The following is a 23,203-nucleotide window of genomic DNA, read 5'->3' as shown; positions in this document are numbered from 1 at the left end:
CACCGTCATTCTTTCCTCCCGGCCATCTCTGTGTCTACATGTTAGTTTATTTCATAATGATCCTCTTTGACTTTCGTTGATTCAAATATCAAATCGAGTACATCACTCGAAGTCAACATATGTCGAACCGAGTACATCACCCGAACTCGGCCATCAATAATAATGATGAAGGTTGCATATATCATGCATGTCACGTGAGCAAAAGTGAACTACTACTCCTGTTGTTTGAATAACAATACAACTAATGAATATTCATGAGCTGAATACAGCAAACGACGTAACACCTGTCGTACATTACCCATCTCATACATACATACATTGCATTGAATCCTGTTTAGAATGTTATTATCTCTGGATGATGAGACGGTAGGTTTGTCTGAATCAACTAATTATACTCTATTGCCAATGAAGCCCAAATGGAAGAGACTATCAGCTATGTCATCGCACGAGCAAAGTAGTAAAAGGTTTACCCGAGCAGTAGGCTTACCCACCATATTACTTATACTAGGAGTTGTACTTAGTCTTCAAGGTAAGAACATGTCAATTGTTTTGTCTTTAAAAACTTATTCGCATTCAGTAAACTCAAAGTGGCACTTTTTGAACAGCTCATTAATTAGTGTCAAATAGTAGAACGCATGTGCATTGAAGGGAATTTCCGACAGTCGTTTTGCAACCCTTTCATCACTGTCCCGTTATATCTGTCAACCATCGATCTCTCAGTGCTCGACCTGCGTATGTCGGTCCACTTTTACATGTATTTAATAAACGTTTCTCCGTGTGTCTGGACGACTTATTCAAACATGCCCTCGTTTCAGCTTAGATGTGTATATTAAGTTAGTTTCGTCTTCCCAATATTAAAAAAAACAAACCTTTATTACTGTAAGTGATACTGACTTCTCTTTCTACAGTGAGGAATGACATAAATTTCGCTCTAAGTACAAATTTTTAGCCTTTTCCTAAACTGATAGAAGTAGAATTAGGGCAAATGAGTTTAATACAATGTTTCACTATTTGTGTCGTTATAGATATAGATGAAGGTATGTCTATGTATACGTAGTATACTGAAACTTATATAAAAGGTCACGAGACGCTATTTTCTCACACTGCGATACATTGTGTAATCATTCTCCGTTATGTACTTTAAATTGGTAACTCTATAGCTGTGGAAGATGTATGTATGTATGTATGTATGTATGTATGTATGTATGTATGTATGTATGTATGTATGTATGTATGTATGTATGTATGTATGTATGTATGTATGTATGTGTGTGTGTGTGTGTGTGTGTGTGTGTATGTATGTATGTATGTATGTATGTATGTATGTATGTATGTATGTATGTATGTATGTATGTATGTGCGCATACCCTCTACCCTGCATGGAAACGACATTCGGAATCGACTTACTTTACTTAATCCCTGCATCTAGTATCGGATTTCAATCTTAACTCTACGCTATACATGTTACAATACTTGTAAACTCCTTACTCTCTGTAATCTCAGAGCCACATTTTATTTCATTTCATTTGTCATTGATTGAATATTGTCTTCTGTTCGTCGTGTTGTCTAGCTCGTGTACTTGTTAGTGTATTTAACGTCGAGTCTTATGTTTGTGGTGAATGAAACACTCAATGTAAATGCTACTCGTAATGGTAGACGTTATTGTAAGTATTTGTACACTTAATTGACGTATTGTTAGATCCACTTATGTCAATTTGGCAGAATGATCAATTACTCTATATGTAGCAAACAATTTACATGTTGCAACATCAAGACGAACACGACCTAGACGAAGGATACGTACGATGAAACGTTTTGTCAACCCAATATAACAGACTCACATATCTCTCAGACTGGTACATTGCACAAGTACTACGCACTGGATTCTTCAAAATATACAAATAAATATAATTTCTATTAAGAAGACAAAATTGTTCAATTATCGAGTCGATTTTGATTAAGTTCATTCAAATGCCTAGCAAATGTTACTCTGTGTCTTTGCAACTACAGCACAGGACAGGCAAGTGTGTAAAAGCCCTTTATAAATCATCAGACTACTACATTGATTGTATCGGGTAGATTTCAGTTATAAAATTAGGTGTCTTTTACAAGTACAGCACAGGACAGGCAAATGTGTATTAGTCCCTTTGTAACTAATCAGACTACTACATTGATTGTATCGGGTAGATTTCAGTTATAAAATTAAAATTAGGTGTCTTTTACAAGTACAGCACAGGACAGGCAAATGTGTAAAAACCCTTTATAACTAATCAGACTACTACATTGATTGTATCGGGTAGATTTCAGTTATAAAATTAGGTGTCTTTTACAAGTACAGCACAGGACAGGCAAATGTGTATTAGCCCCTTTGTCAGACTATGATGATATCGGATAGACTTCAGTCATAAAACAAGACTTGGTGTTTTATTTTATCACTTCAGGCAGACTAGTTACACAAGCGCACCCGCACACTAGTCTGTCCTCTCCCGTATATGTATGTGATAGGTTTAGAAACAAGGAAGTAAAAATCCGAATGTTTAATATTTGAATACTTTTGTTTCATGCACTCCTTGTTACCACGTTTAATCAAACAGAGATCATTTTGTAAAAAGTGTTGAATATTTTGATGCGTACTCTTTTCGCCTCACATCTAAGATAATTACCAACCCCATAAGGTATATTTTGTTTTCTACAATCCATCTTTTCAATCCAATTCATTGTTTATTTGTTCCTGAAGATACGATATTGAGACTCATCTATAGAATATGCCTACCATTGTTCTCTACATTCGATGTTTAGTGACGTCACCAAGGAACATATGCCCTGCCCTATGGTAGAAACAATTACTTTACTATGTGCTGTATGGCTATCTAATATGGCAAAGTTTTATCACAAAGGTCCCATTAATTAATCCACTTATCTAATGAACCCTTTTATGGGGAAACTATTCCTTTACATATTCTAAAAATCCGAAAATGAATGTTATACTACTTTGAATAAACATTACCTTAATTAATATTCAGCAACCGGATTCCATTGTTCTCTACCACGCCCTCCATAACTATTTCTATTTCCGTAATTTATTTGTAATCAAGGCTTTTGTTTACTTTTAATTAGCCCGACAGTAGTCAGACTGTCTCTATAATCAATGGAATTAATCTACTTGTCGCTCAATACATGGATTACTATGTGGTACACTGCGCATGTCAGGGTTTCTGATTGATCGTTTTACTATGGTGAACTTCAGAAGATAAACGCTATACAATATTTACATTACATATTTTAGCAACGATCAGTATTTCATTTTCTGGAATTTTCATTTTCTGGAATTTTCTGAGCTCTCCAAAACCAACCTTTCCTGATCTGCAGTTTCTGTAATTGAAGCATTTCTTTTGCAAAACATCGTAAACACAAATGAATATTTTATAATTGATTTTTGACATTGTGCCGTAGAACACCAACTAAAAGTAATATTTGTACGATTAGCTTGCAATATTCTACTCCCTCTCTCCCAAAAGGCACGTCCAGAGGTGAAGATACATGTAGTTTTCTCTTCGAAGGACCTGGTTTAGTCTTGAGAAAATACCAAAACTAGTCAGGATAATTGTGTGTCAAAATAAACACAGTAAATTGACACTTTCAACCCCTTAATGTAAATTACAACTCTAACAACCAACACAATCATTGTGTAAGAATACAAGCAGCAAATATTGTTTTCGAATAGATAATTTAAAAATCAAACAAGTTGACACTTTTGTCTTTTTGAATTAAATCGTGGATATTTAAAATTATATCAGATTTTAAATTCAAACACTGGAAGCAGTAAAAGTTTAGTAGTGTTTACTCTGCACTATTTCGTGATTTTTTAAGTACTTAAGGCAACATCTATAAAATAGTAATCAAATGAAATGATCGTGTATTAGGAGACTGCTGTTCAAGCGCTCTTTAAGTTTTAAGTGTGAGTGTTTTCCGGAAGCTGTATACCTTAAGGTTATTATGCTTAACGCCTCTGGTTTGTATGTAGTGATGCAGACCGATGATTATCGAGTACATTGTAACTGAATGTAGGTCATTCAAAGAAACTATGGACATGTCACGTGATTCTGCCATTGTACTATTCCCTATCAATCACTTATTGAAAACGGCTATACATTTTTATGCATCTCTGGAATTGAATGCTTTATACACATTCCACTTACATTATTGTTATGCATAGCATATGGTAGGGTATGTGGTCACACGCATACGCGCACGCTCTGTCTGTCTGTCTGTCTGTCTGTCTGTCTGTCTGTCTGTCTGTCTGTCTGTCTGTCTGTCTGTCTGTCTGTCTGTCTGTCTGTCTGTCTGTCTGTCTGTCTGTCTGGCTGTCAGTCTGTGTACATGTGTGTGTGTGTAATGGTGTTAAAGTGTTCTAGTTTTCAATAACGTGAAATGCAACTCAGAAATATATTAGTTTGCACCCGATCTCATTTAAAATCAAGAAAAAATATCAGGGGTCATCATTCAAATATTTTAAATAGATCTCAAAATGATATCAAAACTTAGCCGTGTTAGAATCCAATATGGCCGCCATTTTAGAATCCAATATGGCCGCCACTTTAGAATCCAATATCGCTACGAATACTGTGTACGATAGGAAGCAAACTCTGCCAACAGCTGTGTAGCACTGTTAAGTTGATATGATTTGGAAATTACAAGCTCTATCTATCAGTGATTGGAAAAACCTATGTCAATTGGTTAAAAGTATCATCAAATCTCTCTGATAATAAAGAGAAATGAATATACATTTGTGAATGTAGTCCGTGGTGGTTACCTACATGTCTGCTTGGTAACAAGTGCAGAACAGAGTCCACATATTGCAGACGATGCCGATCAGATTTATTTTGGGGAGTCCAAACGTCTTTCCATCCCAACCTATGTCCATGATTGATACAACGTGTATCTAATGTACAGTTGGTCCTTTCTTCTACAGTTTTACATCGAGACACATGAAAAGACATGCCATGAAAGAGTTAGTAACTTTAAATCAAATAAAGTAATTGTGTGGTTCCTGTCAACTCTTAACACTGTTATGTTGTTTAGAAAAAATTATCTCGAAAATCGCGTCAGGACTTCATGATTTTATTTTGATAAAATAATACAATAACAGTGATATCCTGACCCAATATAATAATAAGGTTTCAGTAAAGACATATCTGTGAGCTGTAAGACTGGAAGTACACAAGTTATTTTGCTAGGCCTCATATCTTTTCTCTCTACTTATTTTTTTATTCATTTTTTACCCCATATTTACTTACTTGAAGTTATTAAAGGGACAAAGTCTGCAGTTGTATTGTCTTTGATGACTACCTGATGATGAGGATGATAGTAATTTTCTGCTGTTGTTACGCATACTAGTATCCGTATACTAAGACATGTTTGCTCATGTTCAGACCCAGACAGTAGCCACCCACACCGACATACATACCAGTATTAATATGCAACAACATTAGTATCATAACACCATTGTTGTGCTAGGAATATATTTGATATCTCAATTTCCAAGCTATTTTTTTTTCATTTTTAACAACCTACAGCGTCGCACATTCGCTTCTAAATATTATTAAATTTCTGTGTGTATTGTGTATTTGCATTTTGTACATTATGGTTGTATTCGAAAATTGGGCCCCAGTAATCAAGGAAATATAAAGTACCGATGCTTTCACTGTCTTGTCATGACAGCGCTAAAAGGGCGCTTATGACGTAGGCTTCGCCTAAAATAATATATCATTGAATAATTCATACATATTTCTAAAGATACTATCATTTTCTGCCAGTATCCATTCGGTGATTTCACACGCGTCAGTGAACAGAGTGTAGTAAGCTTTCATTTGAGACTATTAACCTCGGTGATAAAGACTAACTGTGAAGTTTTAGAGTGTATGCCTCTTGACAAGTACACAATCTCGGCCAAAGATTACATTCAATTCGTCGGCTCAGAATGTCGGTCAAAGATATAGATAGTTCACCGACCTTTTTGACGCCATACTGTACTTGTGAAAGTGTTGCCTTGTATTTTAATTTCGAATAGATTTTGCAATTTTTGCTGATGTCTTTAGTCAAATCTCAAAGCAATTCTAGTTCAAGTTCAAATATATTCTAAGGTAAAGTGGTTTTCAGCAATCCTTTTTATGTCTGCCCTTTTAAAGCAGTAAACATACTCGTTCAGGTACAGTACATACTTGATCTCTAGTTAAAAATTCTTTTGATGACCCCTGGTTTTGTTAGCTTGCTTTTAACTGAGAATGTGTTGGAGTTTTCTGAAACAATGTAACAGCAAAAGTTCTAACAGTTAATTTCAGAGACTCATTCTACAATAGAACAACATGAAGAAAACAAAACACAAATAAACATTGAAAAAACAGTTCCCCTTACAGGTAAAAAACAGTTCCCCTTACAGCTGCTTGTGATCATATGGATGGGGTTTGGATTTATAAAACAATTTTATCATGGCTTCCTACTTGAAAAATCAGTGAGTGTGAAACAACATATGCCAAGTCCTTGCTTCTCAGTATCTCACTAAATTGCAAATGATTAATTGTGTAAAATATTTGTTATTGTACGTACAATAACAAACTTGTTACACATTTGAAAACGTGAAAAATAGACTTATTAAGGTGCCATGGCATTAACCGCAAGGAATGTTTAACTAAGAAGATCAAGACAGGTTGTGTTTAGTGTTGATTGACAGGAACCATCTTAAAGTATCATCATAGTGTCATGTTTTATCAATTCAACTCATCTTGTTTCTACAATATTGGTATGCAACCTTGCATGTCTACCATAGTCGTGTTCTTAAAGAATTTATATTGGTATGTGTGACCATGTACATTCCTGGTATCTACTTAACAGCTATACTTTCGTTGTCTTAGTTGTTACATTGGTGTTAAATAATTAGTTGTACACGTAACTGGTGTCAGTTGTACGCTAAACCCAGCTTCAAATAAGTATCTGGTCATATTTGTCTATTCTATTATGTAAATCTATTGAATACTAGGTTGGCATGATGCAACATAAATCGACGCTACAATACAAAGCACACAGAACAATTCTATATTGTTATGTTTTGCATAAAGTGAATACAGGCAAAAAGTCATTTCCCATCACAGTGAACACTTTAAAATGCTTCAAATATACTATTAGGACCGATATTAGTATCTCTGTTGTACCTTTTATTACCAAACTCATTCCGCTATTTTCTTTACTTTTATTGCGATACTGCTGCTGTGTTGAATATGTTAATTTTAATGCATTCAAAACAGATGAAGTCATTTTCTTACCGATACAATCAGTGTTTATATTAGGACAAACGGTAACATACCATATGTAATAGGCTATTTTATCGAGTCCATCAAGCAGGAAGTCAACTGACGTCATTCCAATAATGCTTTAACACATCAATGACATGAAGGTTTACGATATGCAAATTTCCTTTCGTATGTATGTCAATTGTTTTCAGATATAGGTGTCACTTTCTTCATATTAAGTGTAAAAACGAATAAACCGGTTTCACACCTTGGTTAGTACAATACATTATAGAGGCAGTAAGAATTTGACTTTCAAAGTGTTTTGTAAGGAGAAAGGTAAACGTTCTTGCCATTTTGTCTCTATAAACATCATCTATTCTTATTGATTCGGCCTAACGTAGCGTTACATAAAAACCTTTACACTAATATAGTACTAAACATACAACTTGTACTAAAAAGATAACTATTGTCAAAGTTAGACAAAATGTTTTCTATATCGTCAGCTGGAGGCTACTAGTATATTGTTGTGATTGATTAAGTTGTTCATGTTCATTCCTATGGCCTTAGAGTGTATGGTGTAGGAAAATGAAAATTACTTTATTCCAATAGGTGACCAACAGTTTACCAGAGAGATAGAGTTAAGGTAAAATACGCCCCACGGATGAATTTCCTAGAAAACTAAAATTATCTCCCATTCAAAGCAAGCTTTTTTGTGCATGCTCCATGTACAATTCTTTTATTTGGTTAATCTTTTCGATAGGCCGACAAGATAATTTCCCGCCAAAATAATATATCCTAAATTTCAGTGTTTCTTTCTCTGTTACTTCATTGCAGATATTTAGTTAATTTTACTTAAGAGTCAGAGACAATACTCTTTAAAGAATCAAAGAAAATACTCTATGAGTTAATGTATGAAAAATATCAACATTTAGAGCAGAAATACTACAAATTATTTGTCCGGCAAGTGATCTGTGAATTCAGACAACACAGTCTGACTCATTTCACTCGTGCTCCGCATATAGATATACTATAATTATTGAGTTGAATGGCCATTGCATGAGGTTTAATAGAAAAACAGGTACCAGGCTAAATATGACTGTGAAGCACAATCACGATATCCATAACTAACTAAACATGGTATTATAAGTCCAGTACGCACGACGTATATCAGACAGAAGGAACAGAACTCTGTCATGCTTTCTCTGTTATTGGAACTGTGACAGTGTGTGTATACTTATGACGAAATGGTTGAACATTCTCCGTTGAGATAACACGTATAGACTCCATTGTTGAATTCAACTGCATGCGATTGATGATTAATATAATGATATGTTACAAGTTTTTACATAGCTCTTTATCACGTTGCGCTCATAGCTCTTTGTGATTATTACCCCTAACACGGACTTATAATGGCACAAATGCTCTGTAGGTCTTTCTTGGCTCCCTTTAGAGTATACAATCCCGATTACAGCCCCCAAGAGGGCACAGGAATAAATCATTCCCATAGAAATTTCTAACCTATCAGGACCCTATATAAAACTGGGTTCACTGGGTTCACTGGGTTCACAACCATGATTTAAATCTAGCTATTCAGAAACAAATGTCAGTGACAACGCTCGAACCAGAAACTTACAGATTCTAACCATCATGACGTCATAAACAAGAAAATAATTTCAGGATGAACATTTGAAAGTTCCGGGTTTGTCCTTGTGAATACTCGGTAAGTCCTTAAAAAAGTAAATTTTCTGTCCGACCATTGGATAATTGCTCTTCTGAACAATAACCTTATATATATATATAAATAACGTTTCCTTACTAGGAACTAAAGTGAAAATAATCATTTACGGTCAAACAAGTGAATATGAAAGTAATCCTAAAAGTGGAAGGCAAATGAGACTGAACTTCATCTTAACTGTATTTTCTCCTGCTTAGCTAAAAGGAGCAGGGGCGTTCCAAGGCTACTGGCCTTGCATCGTACTACCTCTCTTAGATAGAACCACGAAAACTGGGAAATCTGGTTTGGAAGAGATATGCTGTATACTGGGTGACACATCGTGGGGAGTAAACAAAGTTAGGAGCTCTCGCCTCTCGAACCCACTAACACTACTTACAGAGACAATACTCTACCATAACCCTCTACCTGTACAGTCCGATATAAATAGATTAACCTATATGAAAAGGAATACTGTCTGGTGGTATTATTGCATTATCTTGTATTCATTATTCTACAGACAATTCGTTGTTGTTATTCCAATCAAAACAACAACTGCGCCATAGATATATCTTTTTTGTTACCCTAATTTTTCGATATTTAGTTTCAATGAAAAAAAATAAATATACAAACGAAATGATTAAACTGAAACCTTAGAATGAAGTGAGAGGCCTTGCCACTTGTTTATTTACGTGATTTAGTCTAAAATTATACGACTAGCCTCGCAGTTTAAGCTAAGGGTCAATCAGACCACTTAGGTAAGTATTTAAAATCGTATGTACGTGGTATCATGGATCTATTATTGAGATGGTATCGACGAGTTGGTGCGTCGTAACATGTAACATCAATGGCGGTCAAGCATTGAATACTAAGGTCGAATCATTAGCACGATTTTAATTTGTATAAAACATACATGGACATGGAAGAACACGCTATTCAAATAAGAGCAGTGTTCAGTAATAAAATTTGCTGATTTGGATAACGAGGGCTGTGACAGCACGAAACGTATGGTGCCAGGGCTGTTGATTATACGGACCGTTTCACACATTCAGCAAATGTCAGCCGTATAAACAATGTCTAAAAAAACATTTGTGTTCCTACATCCTTGCAAAGAGATGTCAAATCATGATCGAACAAGTTACAGCAATGCGTTTTATATAGGATCCATAATCAGTAAATCTGACGTAGTTTCAAGTTTGTTTTTCTTGTTTATCATAAACTTGGTATACATAACACAGTATAATAGCATAAGGTAAATGAATAAGAGTGACCTGAACACACAATTGTTATGTGAGAATGGGCATGGCTTGTTTAAAGGTCTTTGAGGTCAAATAACATGTTATTTCACCAGCTGGCGTATGAAAGCCGTTAGACTGAGAGAGGCTGGTGTTAATGTCGACATCGTATCCATACATCATGTTGTATGTCATTTACATGACTTATTTATGATGAACCTAACAAGTTTTAACTACGTTGATGTCGTCGTTCTTTTTGTTTCGATATCTGTGTCAATGTTATACAAACATTGTATTTGGCCCCCAGGATGTTGGAAGAGGGAGTGAGTGAGTGAGTTTATGTATGTATGTATGTATGTATGTATGTATGTATGTATGTATGTATGTATGTATGTATGTATGTATGTATGTATGTACGTACGTACGTACGTATGTCTGTCTGTCTGTCTGTCTGTCTGTCTGTCTGTCTGTCTGTCTGTCTGTCTGTCTGTCTGTCTGTCTGTCTGTCTGTCTGTCTGTCTGTCTGTCTGTCTGTCTGTCTGTCTGTCTGCCTGCCTGTATGTATGTATGTCCATGGGCAGTAAAGGAGGACGATATATTGAAATTCAGCAAGTGTTTTTATGAGGTTTTGTAACGAGTACCGATTGCCACGTATTATTCATGTATAATTTGATTGCCTATATCCTATAAAGGTCGCAGTCATATATTGTAATAATCCGCTTACAGATGTTTCCTTTTACATAGCAAAATTCACATGATCTTTGAATATTTCACTTCAACATATATGATTTTATGTGCTAATAGAAGAGATTAAAGTTTGACGTTGCACATCTGTTGAAGTCAGTCACCTATCAGCTTGCACAGACAATAATAACACAAAGTTCCCTTTTATAATCTTTTCTGGCGCCTGTTTTGTAACACACGTAATACATTTATGATATACGTGACTACAGGCAGATAGGTTTGCAGATCATAAAAGTAATCGTTATAGTTATTTGCACTTTTGGGAGGAAAGTAGGAAAACTAATAAAATGTACAGTATAATGATTATATTGCAGGAATGGTGAGTGGTGGCCACGTAGCCACGTGGTGGCAACTGGTCGCAGCTCGCACTAACACTGGCCCACTTGATTGCACGATATTTTAACTATACAGGGCTTAATTGTCTTTCTCCCAACTTGTACTTAGTTGGAGAAACAGTTTTCCAAGAGTACTGTAAGTTTAACACCCTTCTTAGACCATTTGCTGAGGGACAGCAAAGGAAGTTGTTCGTTCGCAGTTTGCTCGGCATCGTCCTAAAAGCGTAGGCCCCTTTTACGGCACCAGAGTACTATTTTATGTTTCGTTGCTTCAACGGAAAATATGATCTGGCTTGTAAGAATATTTGATCAGATGAGAGCAATTTTCAAGTTTCAAGAATGGGAGAGAATCCATAACTCAGGCAGTCATTGAAATAAATAATGATCAAAATTGCCTTCGACAGAAGAAAATAGTTGTCTTTCCTCATGCCTTGGTTCGAGTGTATACGTATGAAAAATATATTTGCTTAGAAATTTTATCTTAACGTTCGCCAGTGTAGGAATGTGGAAAATGGTTGGTATGGAGATTGTTCTTCATCATTTGTACATCGTTAAGATTTATGAAAACCCTGGCTGGAAACTTCAATTTTGTGCGAGTGTGTATCAGATCTAGAGGAGTTGATGGATAGAGGGGGAGTGGTATTTATGAGAGCGTGCACCTTAAGCACATCTCAGTGTCACGGGAGCGACGAACAACGTTAATTCTCTCATCTTAACATAAATAAATGACAGAACTGTATAAAGGTAATGTCTAACTCAAACAAACTTGCTTAATATTTGTTGATTCGTTGGATTCAACTGAATTTCACAAGGCTAAGCTATCAATAGACCACAGGCTGTGCCTTTAGCTATACAAATGTATTATCTTCGACAAGTAGCAGTTGTCAGATACATCTACATGCGGCCAAGTGATTACCATTTGCTCGTAATCAACACAGAAAGATACACACAGTCGCAACACCGGTCACGCAGGACCATCACATAATGACTTTACAGGATTGAGCTCTAGGTACAACTCTGAACCTAATATGTACGTTGTCTGTAACTATAAGTGAATTAACGCGAGATATTACGAGATCTTATATCTTTCTCATAAATGTTAATAATTTGAATGACGGAAGAATTGCACTGTTCTAATCGACGATTTAATGCCATGATTATGTAAACGAAACCAAATCTTTGCAGAAAACGATAAGTAAGAGTAATATATATTTACTACAAAAACCATGGCTTAGTTGAAGCGCAGTCAAACACTATTTCTATCACCCTGTTACAACTGTATAAAGCATACGTACTCAACATATGTTACATACTTAAATACAATAAATTATGGGAAATTACAGGTTTTTATAATTTTGCCTTTCGGACGACCAGGAGAGTTTTAAGTGCTCCATAACGTATAAATTACTGATGTATAAATGGATTCGACAACTTTACGTATGTGGCATATGATTTAAGTGCTTTAACATATGCTACAAGTAAAAAAATAACATAAAATACGGACGCATTATTCGTTTGACAATGTCACATTATAACAAGAGGCCACAAGTGATAATCGCATATATATTTTAGTGACTGGCATAAAGGTTCTGAAGTAAAGTGTACAATGAAAATAATCTACAAATTACAATGACAGTGTAGATGTATTTCAAAATAAAAGCCACATTTTTGTTGTGAGGCCAAACAAAAAAACAATTATATGTCTTTGAAAACTTTAGGTAATGTAAATTGGGATATTTTGGTGTCTTTATTTTATGCGTTATGGATATTTTTTTTTGTTATTTCTGATTTTCACATTATATTCATGATATTTTATTCAAAGTCCATAAAAAAGTTCAGTTTCGACGGGAAAAAACTTGTAAAAACAAGATAAAAATAAGAACCATACCATTATAACAAACAAAGATACAAAATATCTTTCACATGACCTTAAATTTGACTTCTCGTTACATGAATAATGGAAAACAACGATGAAAAGAAAAAATTAATATACTGAGTAAGATAATTTGATACAACATTTTAAATAATTATAAAAATAAAATATAAAAAAAAACTTTTGTCAATTTTCATTAAAATTAATTGGAAAAAAATTATTATGAATTCATACAAATATAAGTCTTATTTGATGCCCATCTAGAATAAAGTTGAAATATCCCCAAATTTATAAAAGTTTTCATTCGAATCATTATTACGAAACATTGTCGTCTGCTGCTTATGAGATTAAAGCGCGGGCAAGTTACAATTCGAACATGTGATCATATCAATGCGATGACCCCTGTAATCTGTACTTTTACATCATTTATCATTTAGACTGATCTGACAAGTCTTCTCTTCGACAGTTATACTACAGATGTTTAATACATACTGCTTTTTACCAAAACAAAGATGACTTTCATTATGTACACGTGTCGTTTATACAGAAATACCTTTACAAATGGTATGGCAACAATTGAAAAAAATGTAATAAATGGCTTTTCAGAACGCTGGCAACCTCAATGTCCCAAAACACATTGGACAGTTGAAATGGAGAATATGTTGAGATAATTTGATTTCTAATAACATGTAACAATACATTTATTAATGGTACACTGGACAAATTAGGGAGCTTCATAATATCTATATCACCTCAGCCTTGGCGTATCATTATTAACATGCAGGAATGATTTTACCTCAATTTGTCACGTGCTGTTTTCGATGATGTATTTTGGGTCCCTGGCCTCCGACAACAATAAAATCACAACTTTGTATTAATTGTCAAGGATGAAACTACATAACTTTTTCTTTTCAAATTGACGTTTTTGTTTACTTAAATGAATTGGTTCAGACTCATGAGTTATGTTACATGTGATTATGTTTTAATACGTGTATGTGAGTTATGCACTATATGTCTTTTACATTATATCATATGCCCTCAACGGTTGATTCTCTATGATTATATACAGTGTGTGCTATTTTCAACAGAAACTCTAAGATCACAAAGAAAGCAGCAGAATGGAACACATGATAGAAAGACGCAGACACATGGACACACACTGGCTGATAATGACAAATTAACATATACTAGCATACATGGACACATATACTGACCAAAGAGACGAAAATTGACCCTGACTGACAGTGGAACAGACAAACTCACATGTTGGTGTACATCCATCTAACCCCTCCACATGTTTTATATATTTCAGTGTGCAGTGCAGCACACATTAAGTCAATCAATTATGCAACAGGAATACGAGAGAGAACAAATGCTGAACAGCTCGTGATTGATTTGTTGACCGGCTACAACCCACTTCTAAGGCCAGTATACAACGACTCGACGACTACAGATCTAGAAATGCTATTGCTTGTCTCTCAAATTCTTAATATGGTAAGTTTACAGTCATATACACATTTGAACCATAATTCGCCCCTGTAAAAAGGGATCTCTGCACTCATTGAATAGTAAAGTACATTAGGCAAGAACATCTGATACCATATGGCAGCCTTCAGTTTACATGGAAAACTCTTTAAATAAATGAAATCAGAAAAGCCTCAAATGGGATCAGAGAGCCAAATACATTCGGTTTGACATTTGAGATATAATACAAACACTTACCATTGATAGATAAATAAATAGATAGACAGATAGATGGATTTATACATGATAGGTATGTTGGATTAGGTCATTGTGTTATTCTTTATTCGAAATATTCAAATTATCTTACTCGGGAAGGCCACATTTCTCGCCATAGCAAACTATTTCATCTTAACACATGGGTTCTTTTTTGAAGGCTGGCTATTACATAAAGACGGCTACAGCCAGATAAAGTCAATGTTAAAAAACATTCTATCTTGTTTTCCAGGATGAAAGAATGCAAAAACTCAACATAAATGCGTGGGTGACATTGGTAAGCTAACGTCAGCACTAATCAAATTGTGTATCTTATTCATGTCATCAATTGTAAGAATGAGCGGCATGTTACTAGCATGTTTATTCGTCTCTGGGCATTTGGCACCATATGTTAGATTGAGCAGTATATTAGTAGTCTGGTTATTCGTTTTTGTATGCTTTTGTTACAAAACTAGCAGTGTGAACTCAAATTTTCAAAGGTTTGATGAATGAACGAATATGACGTAGTCGTGTTCAAGTCTAGTCTGTTAAGCTAGCTACGTGTTCATGTCAGACGGATTTCCTAATAAATGTTATTTGACTTCAACTAGATATGGCAGGATGAATTCCTTGTCTGGGACCCTGAAAACTATGGAGGTTTGAAAGGAATAAAGCTATCCTCCAATCAAGTGTGGCTACCACAAGTAATTTTGTACAATAAGTAAGTATAAGTATAATTTGACATAATGGACGAATGGAAGAATGAGGATTATTATTTGAAGCTGAAACCGACTAGCGACGGAAGGAAAGGATGTTAATAAAATCGAGTATTGACCGATCGACCCATTTTTTTGTCAGCGATACTGGAGATTGTAAACATCGTATCGTGATCCTGGGTCGTGATATTCATTGCCCACAAACAAAAACAGTCTATGCATACACGTATATCTATATTCCTCAATACGGATCGACTTATCTAGCCTTACAATGCACGTTACAGAAACCTTTTGTGTCGTATGCTGTCAGTTTGTAAAACTACCAAACTGCCTACCCGTATGTTTGTCTTTCAAAAAAAAAATCCGTTTCCGTTGAATGTGCATGTATATTTTTCAAGTAGTGTTTTACTTTTGTATGCTGTGACACAAACAAACTATTGAAAATAATAAATTATGATAGTAAACACAACAATAATAATTGTGCATTGAATTGAATATGTAAATACAACCAGACAACACTCCTCATAAATATTGTTGATGACATTGTTGTGGTATGTATGTATGTATGTATGTATGTATGTATGTATGTATGTATGTATGTATGTATGTATGTATGTATGTATGTATGTATGTATATGTATGTATGTATGTATGTATGTATGTATGTATGTATGTATGTATGTATGTATGTATGTATGTATGTACGTTCGTTCAATGAAACACAACTAAATCTTAAACTGATCGAGAAACAGGAAAACCGAAAGCTTAGTAGACACGTGGATCACCAGAGTAGGAATGACAGTTATGTAAATTTCATTTTTTTGCAGCGCTGATGAATATAAAGACTTTCTTGAAGATCATATTGTGAAGGTAGATGAGAATGGTACAATGCTATGGGCGGCACCCGTCATCTTTCATAGTAACTGTCAAGTTAATGTCCGTAATTTTCCATTTGACCACCAAGAATGCGAGTTAAAGTTTGGTCCTTGGCAATACAGTGGTGCAGAAATTAATATCAGTGGAATAGGTAAGCCTTCCTCGAGCCACGCTATATACAAATTTGTAATGGACGAGTCTTGACCTTTATAATAAATAACACTTTCTAAAGAAGTGTTACCTCTTGCTGTTTTTCGTTAACCTTTGCCATTTTAAAATACGTCAAACCTGTACTGTTTAGCTGAATTATCTGTGTACTAGTTCGTTGATGTTTTGTGTACATTGACTTGATGTCTGTATGTAAACAGTATGAATCAACTGGATTACATGTCTACTAGTCATTGGTGGTACTGTGAACACTGTATTGATGTCTGTATGTAAACAGGAATCAGTTATATTTTCTTTGTGTGTGTGACTTTGATATTTGGTCATTGGGAAACCATACCTACTTTAGTGAGTACAACATGATTTAGGCCAAAATATGAACAAAAAATATGACGCCTGTGACAGTCACCGCTACTGGCTTTAACAAACATCGTTTACAGGGTATGAAGAGTCGTACAATACTGCGAAATATAAACAGTATGGCAGGCGGACGCTTGCTATTAAGTGTTTAAGTTCTCAGTCGGACCACCAGAGGGCGTCATTCATTGGACAGATCTCTTGTACAGATAAACAATTGGAACAATACGTTTGAAGGGATTTCACGTCAAAGAGAAGACAGCTACTGCATTGCATCCATTTTACTGATATTTTGTACATAGATGTGTTCAGAAGCTAAACTATAACAGAGACCGTCCACATTTCGGCCCGATCTGGTATATCCCATAATGCCATAAACCTGGTAACACACATCTGTGACGTAGTCCAGTCGGCCAAATTGTCCTTCTGACGGGGTATGTGCGAATTATGAAAGAGGCATGGATACAACAAGATATATATATGTGCATTTACCGGTCAATGATAAAACAATGTAGGTAAATTTAAGTCAATATTGTCATGGTAACTAAAATTTGATTATAATTTTCAGTTCACACATAACTAGACAGAAGCAACATTACCATAACTCTATATTTACTCCGATTGAATGAGGAAACATTGAATTAATAATTTATAATATCATTTACAGGAGACGATAGTGTATTCACAACGGATGGAGAGTGGGATATGGTAGGGTTGACCGCTCAAAGTAACACGGAGTATTACCCCGATGATCCTGGAGTTCCGTACACTGATGTTACATACCAAGTGACGTTACGTCGACGTCCATTGTTCCACATAATAAATCTACTCCTTCCATGTGGACTTCTAACTGTGGGCTCTATGTTAGTGTTCTTCCTACCCGTCGACTCCGGGGAAAAGCTCAGTTTCGGGATTACAATTTTACTGTCGCTGACTGTCTTCCTGCTTCTTCTGGCCGAGAGTATGCCGCCCTCTAGCGTCATTCCACTTGTTGGTAAGCATCTCATACTATCTTCATCTGTAACACAGTTGATTTGTTGAACCGAGTCCAATTCCAGATCATTTTATTTTAAATTTGACAGAATAGGGCAGTGGGAGAAAATGTAGTGCGGCAACATTTACAGAAAAATTTTTCTTCAAAATATTGGACAAATTTAAGGAAATGTTGTCACTATAAATCACAACAAAGACAGAAAAAATCATAATGTAGTTACCTCATCATGTTACTATTTATAGTTAAATAAAAACACACAACCTGAAAAAAAACGACGTCTGGCTCGAAAACAATTTGATTGACACTGTTACATTATATCGTCTGGTTCAACAAAAATCTTACCAACTTTGCTACATTTTATCATCCTGCTCAACAAATATCTCTGTTGGTAAAAGTTTTGAGAGTCAGAAGATAAAGTGTAGCATTGGTAAAATTTATATCGAGCCAAGTGACGTTTTGTTTCAAGTCACGTGATTTTTATCGTAATTTTCTTCTTTCCATTAGGTCAGTTTTATGCTATTTCCGTTGTCCTTGTTACACTCTCGGTTACTGCATCAACGATTGTTGTCAATCTCCACCACAGCGGACCCAATGGCTCCAAAGTTTCCCCATGGGCGAAAAAATGGATTATACGCAGGCTCGGCACTCTCTTTGGATTTAAAAGTAAATCGGAAGCGGAAATGACGTCAAAGGAAAAGATGAAACTCTTCAAAAGTCGAGCAAATGTTGAACATTTTCGACCTCTTGACAGTCCTCCAAGTCCATTACTCCCCAGGAATTCCCCAGAAGTCAAGTTCTCTGCAAGTCGTGTACAAATGCAAACACCCTGTCAATCCGAATTGAAGTTAATTTTCAAAGAACTAAAACACATCAGGGCATATTTTGACAACAAAGCAGCAGACGACCACGAGAGAAATGAATGGCATCTTTTGGCTATGATTATAGACAGGTGTTGTTTGGTTATTTATGCCATATTCATCGCAATATGCTCAGCATTGATAACTGTGTTCGGGTGATCATGGCAGTATTGACATGATTAGCTTAAAGGCTAAGACAGTAATAGTCAGAAATGATGAGTAGTGTTTCATCAATTGTATTCTAGTCAAGCCTGATGACGAAATGCGATCATGACCGAAGATTGTCAAGGCTCTAAAATCATTTAGAGGCGATGATTAATCTCTTCCATGGAAGCAGTGCAAAGAGAGTCATGAATTTGATGATAGGCACCAATTGGAGATCAAAGGCACCGACAGTTCCAGTATCAAATAGGCAATTTTGAATGCCTCTGGATAATGAAGCCTATAATTGGTATGATCAACAGGGGAGGTGACGACTTGTAGATTTGGAATTACAAAGATGGGAAAGAAAATATGACAATATATTTATTGGAAATTACATATTAATCAGGATACGGTAAATGTAGCTATGGATAGATAGTAATTGTTGATCATGTAATATTATCTTTGGGATAATAATGTCCATGGCAATGCACAAATGGTGCAATCAGAAAAAAGTCACAAACCAGTAAAAACGATTGTAGTTCCATGAATTGCAAACTGTTACATTTCACATCACGACAAACAAAATCACTTTATGCAGTATCGTTCTTCACCTTCACAGGGCTGGTCCCCGATAAATACAATTTGGAAACTTTTTTATTCGGCTAAAATTTAAAGGAAGAAGAAGCCCAATCAAACCAATTGTTTTAATTTTGTGATAATTAATTTCAAAGTATAGAGAGCTGACAGTAAAGGTTTAGTATTTGCTGTGAAGGTTTCCATCTAGCTTAGATAAATCATATCACTGGTTGATATGGTTCTGTTCCGATGATTTGTACAAATTAATGATAAATTTTGAAAGATTTACGAACGACCCTTTTGTAATTTTGTTTAAAATTTATTGGAAATTGTCGATTTTTGAGCATATTTTCCCCAAATTTACCACAATTGCAACATCGATCAAGGTTCGTCATCCTCTTGTTGCCTGTCACAGTATATCCTTTTTATTAACCAGTGACATGCTCAAAACAACCACTGTGCACAATCTACCGCCATTGCATTTTACAGTACAGAACACGATCACCAGAGCTCTAGATATAGCCAATCATGATCTTTTATGGTCATGACGTCATCTGGAGTATATTACACTTTAACCAATCATAATGATTTATGGTGATGACGTCATCTAGAGGACATAGCATAGTAACCAATCATGATAGTATATTGTAATGCCATCATAAAGAGGATGTAACACTTTAACCAATCTGGGTAGTTTACGATCATGTGGTCATGTTAAAGATATATCACTGACCAATCACAATAGTTTAAGGTTATAACGTCATCTAGAAGATAAACCAATCATAACGGATTATGGTGAAGCCATTGTCAATTTTGAGCACTTGACTGAATGTTATCACAGTGGACGCTCATACTTGATATTAATACTCGCTTCAATCAAGTAATTGCCCATTTATGGAATCACGAAATACATCTGTAGAAGGTAAAATTACACGACAATGGGACATTTTGATTTCAGGAATAACACCAGTATAGACACTCCTGTGTAAGGGTTATGATTATTACTTATTTATCTATAACTATATTTTAATATTGATCTTTGTATACATTTTAGATGTATAACTAAACTCATTTACTAAAAATGTCATTGTTATTCACAAACTGCCTTTAACGGTAAACTTTATATTACAACTATTAGCCATTACACGTATGTACTAGCTAGTTGAAAAAGCAAGTGTCTGTAATGACAAATGCAGTCAAAGGCAGAGGGCAGTGGGGTGTCATAACCGTTCAGCTTTACAAGCAAAGTGACTTTAACAATCTCAAAAGATAATCTTGAAGGCGATCTGTGCTTAATTATACAATTTTTACTTTGTTGCGCATGCGTTAATAACGACAAATACGTCATCTTCTCCTACTTAACTGGTATTATACATCAACTTATGGTACCATCATGTCCTGTAAATTTGTTTGCTATGTCTAATAATCAATTTTGTGTTGAAGGGTCGGGCTTCAATGATTGCTTCATAATATTTAACTATTATTTATCAAATGCGTAGGTATCGCATGTAGATTTCATTTTTCAAATCAAAAACGTAACCTAGCTATTAAACAGTGTTAGCTATAGCCTCGTGATTATTTTGATCAATCGAACCGACGAACAATAAACGTTTATAATCACAATACCTTATAGTTATGATTAATGGAGGCCATCAATCGTTTTCGTCACAAGCCTCGCTTTGAAATCGTTGTGCACGTCACAAGCCTCGTTTTGAACGCAAATAACTATGCATGCATATCCATGACATACTTTGACAGTCAGCAGTAAATCTAAAGTGTGTGTATGTACTTTTAGTATCGTGTGACTCAGCTTAATAGCTAAAACAAAAAACAACTAGGGATTTCAAGGCCTTTCCACAACTTTTACACAACACTTACATCTGCTTGAAATTACTTGACAACACAATGGACAAATATCCATGATACCATGATAAATAAATAAAGCACATTTTCATATTGCAAATTCGTAGAAGATTGTTTGTCGAAAAATGAGATTTGGTTATAGATGACAGGTCGCAATATATATATTTATCAAAAGAAGAAATACTTGATAACCGTAAATATGACAAACTAATTATATTCAGCATATTTATCTTTCCTTGTTGTGGCTGCGGTTGCGGGTATACAATGCAAAATGCGAGGACGATATACTCTTGATTCTTGACAAGATATTAAATTCGAGAAGACAACGATACTCCATGGATTGGCTTATTGAATGCTATACAGCCTCGGATTTTGCACTAGTTGATTTCAGATGGGTGGGGGTCGGAGCAACTTTTAATTTTTATATTCAAGAAAGCTGTCTCCAAGTACGACATTTGATGTTTTATATGAATGTTGCCTGTCCCCATTTTCAGCTACAGTTCGTATTTCCGATGTAAACTTTAATTTAAACTTGTATTTTTCTTTGAACTTGGGCATAATTTGTTTTCTCCTATGAAATGGTAAAAGTACTAACACCTTACCTGTGACTGTACTGTGCCAAAAATAGAAGCAGCTATCCAAACAGAAATTTATTCCTAACTTGCATATGGCGTGCAAAGTCAAGTACATCGACGACGGCGACGCTTTACATGGTCTTGCAGTCTTAACTTCTGTTACTTCTTTGATTGTTTCTTACACACTAAAAAAATAAATGAATCAAATAGTTAGGATTTGGCGTCTTTTGTTTCTTTAACTACGTGCTTACATGAATCAAAGTCCGAATCGACATGTGGCGGTATAAGACCCAGAATAAAGTTTCCAAAATAGATTTAAATTCCACAGTTGTATGTAACCAATGCTCACTAACCACTAATGTTTGATGTGTTCGGGTGAAGTCACCATGTACCTCTGCTCTTATTCCAAACTAACTCTAGGAAGAAATAACTTTGCTAACAAATATATTAAGAGACAGTGCCTGAAATTAAAAAAAATGGGCAAAAGCTTAGCTAGCGCTTGAATACGTTTCTTTAAGGAGAAGTTTCGCAGTTTGATTGATAGTAGTGAAATAACTTTAAATGGTTGCAATCTTTCATGCCGTTTTCTTCGTTTTCTTTATCTGCAAATATAGAAACAGCTGTCCAGTTTTCCACTTTCCACAAGTTCTGTACACACATTAAACAGAAATACATGTATTGATGTACCCTACGCATGCGTGTAAAACCATTTACCCATCACTTTACATGATACAAATTGTTTACAATTTGTACGATATTGTTTATCTTGTATATTTAGAGGTTATTGATTTATATAGCCCATGAAATAATTGATATTTATGAAAGAATGATTATTCCATATATTACATATTTCCTTGATTTGAGTTATTGGCTAATTTCTGGATTGTCGTTGTATTGAAATATCCTATTCAGTATTTTCAAACATTGTCAACATTGTAATGTAACTTTGTTTGCAAAAGTGATCAGAATACGATATTTAATTCATGTCAATCTCTAGCTGAAAACATGTATTATTACCGTTTATAATTAAAGTCAATGAAATATAAATTATTTAGTGTTGTCTTCATCGCATGGGTACGGCAGCCGAGAAGGCTCATCATATCACGAATCAATTTTGTTAAAAGAAAACCGAAAAAAAATGAAGAAAAGGTTTTATTGATATCATGAGCCTTCTCGGTTG

At 35.1% G+C, this 23,203-nt stretch overlaps 1 protein-coding gene across 1 annotated transcript; it reads left to right on the top strand.

The window, feature by feature from the left end:
- Positions 1 to 339: 339 nt before the first annotated feature.
- On the top strand, positions 340 to 19,024 carry LOC144450964 (neuronal acetylcholine receptor subunit alpha-10-like). Its single transcript, XM_078141722.1, has 8 exons — positions 340 to 529; positions 1,026 to 1,037; positions 14,497 to 14,678; positions 15,154 to 15,198; positions 15,512 to 15,621; positions 16,444 to 16,643; positions 17,682 to 18,008; positions 18,513 to 19,024. The coding sequence occupies exons 1-8, from the start codon at positions 340 to 342 to the stop codon at positions 19,022 to 19,024; spliced, it is 1,578 nt and encodes a 525-aa protein (XP_077997848.1).
- The last annotated feature ends 4,179 nt before the right edge of the window (positions 19,025 to 23,203 follow it).

Source organism: Glandiceps talaboti, chromosome 20, assembly GCF_964340395.1.
Source record: "Glandiceps talaboti chromosome 20, keGlaTala1.1, whole genome shotgun sequence".
NCBI classification, from domain to species: domain Eukaryota; kingdom Metazoa; phylum Hemichordata; class Enteropneusta; family Spengelidae; genus Glandiceps; species Glandiceps talaboti.
Note: the sequence above shows the minus strand (reverse complement) of the source record. Positions and strands in the feature narration are given on the sequence as shown.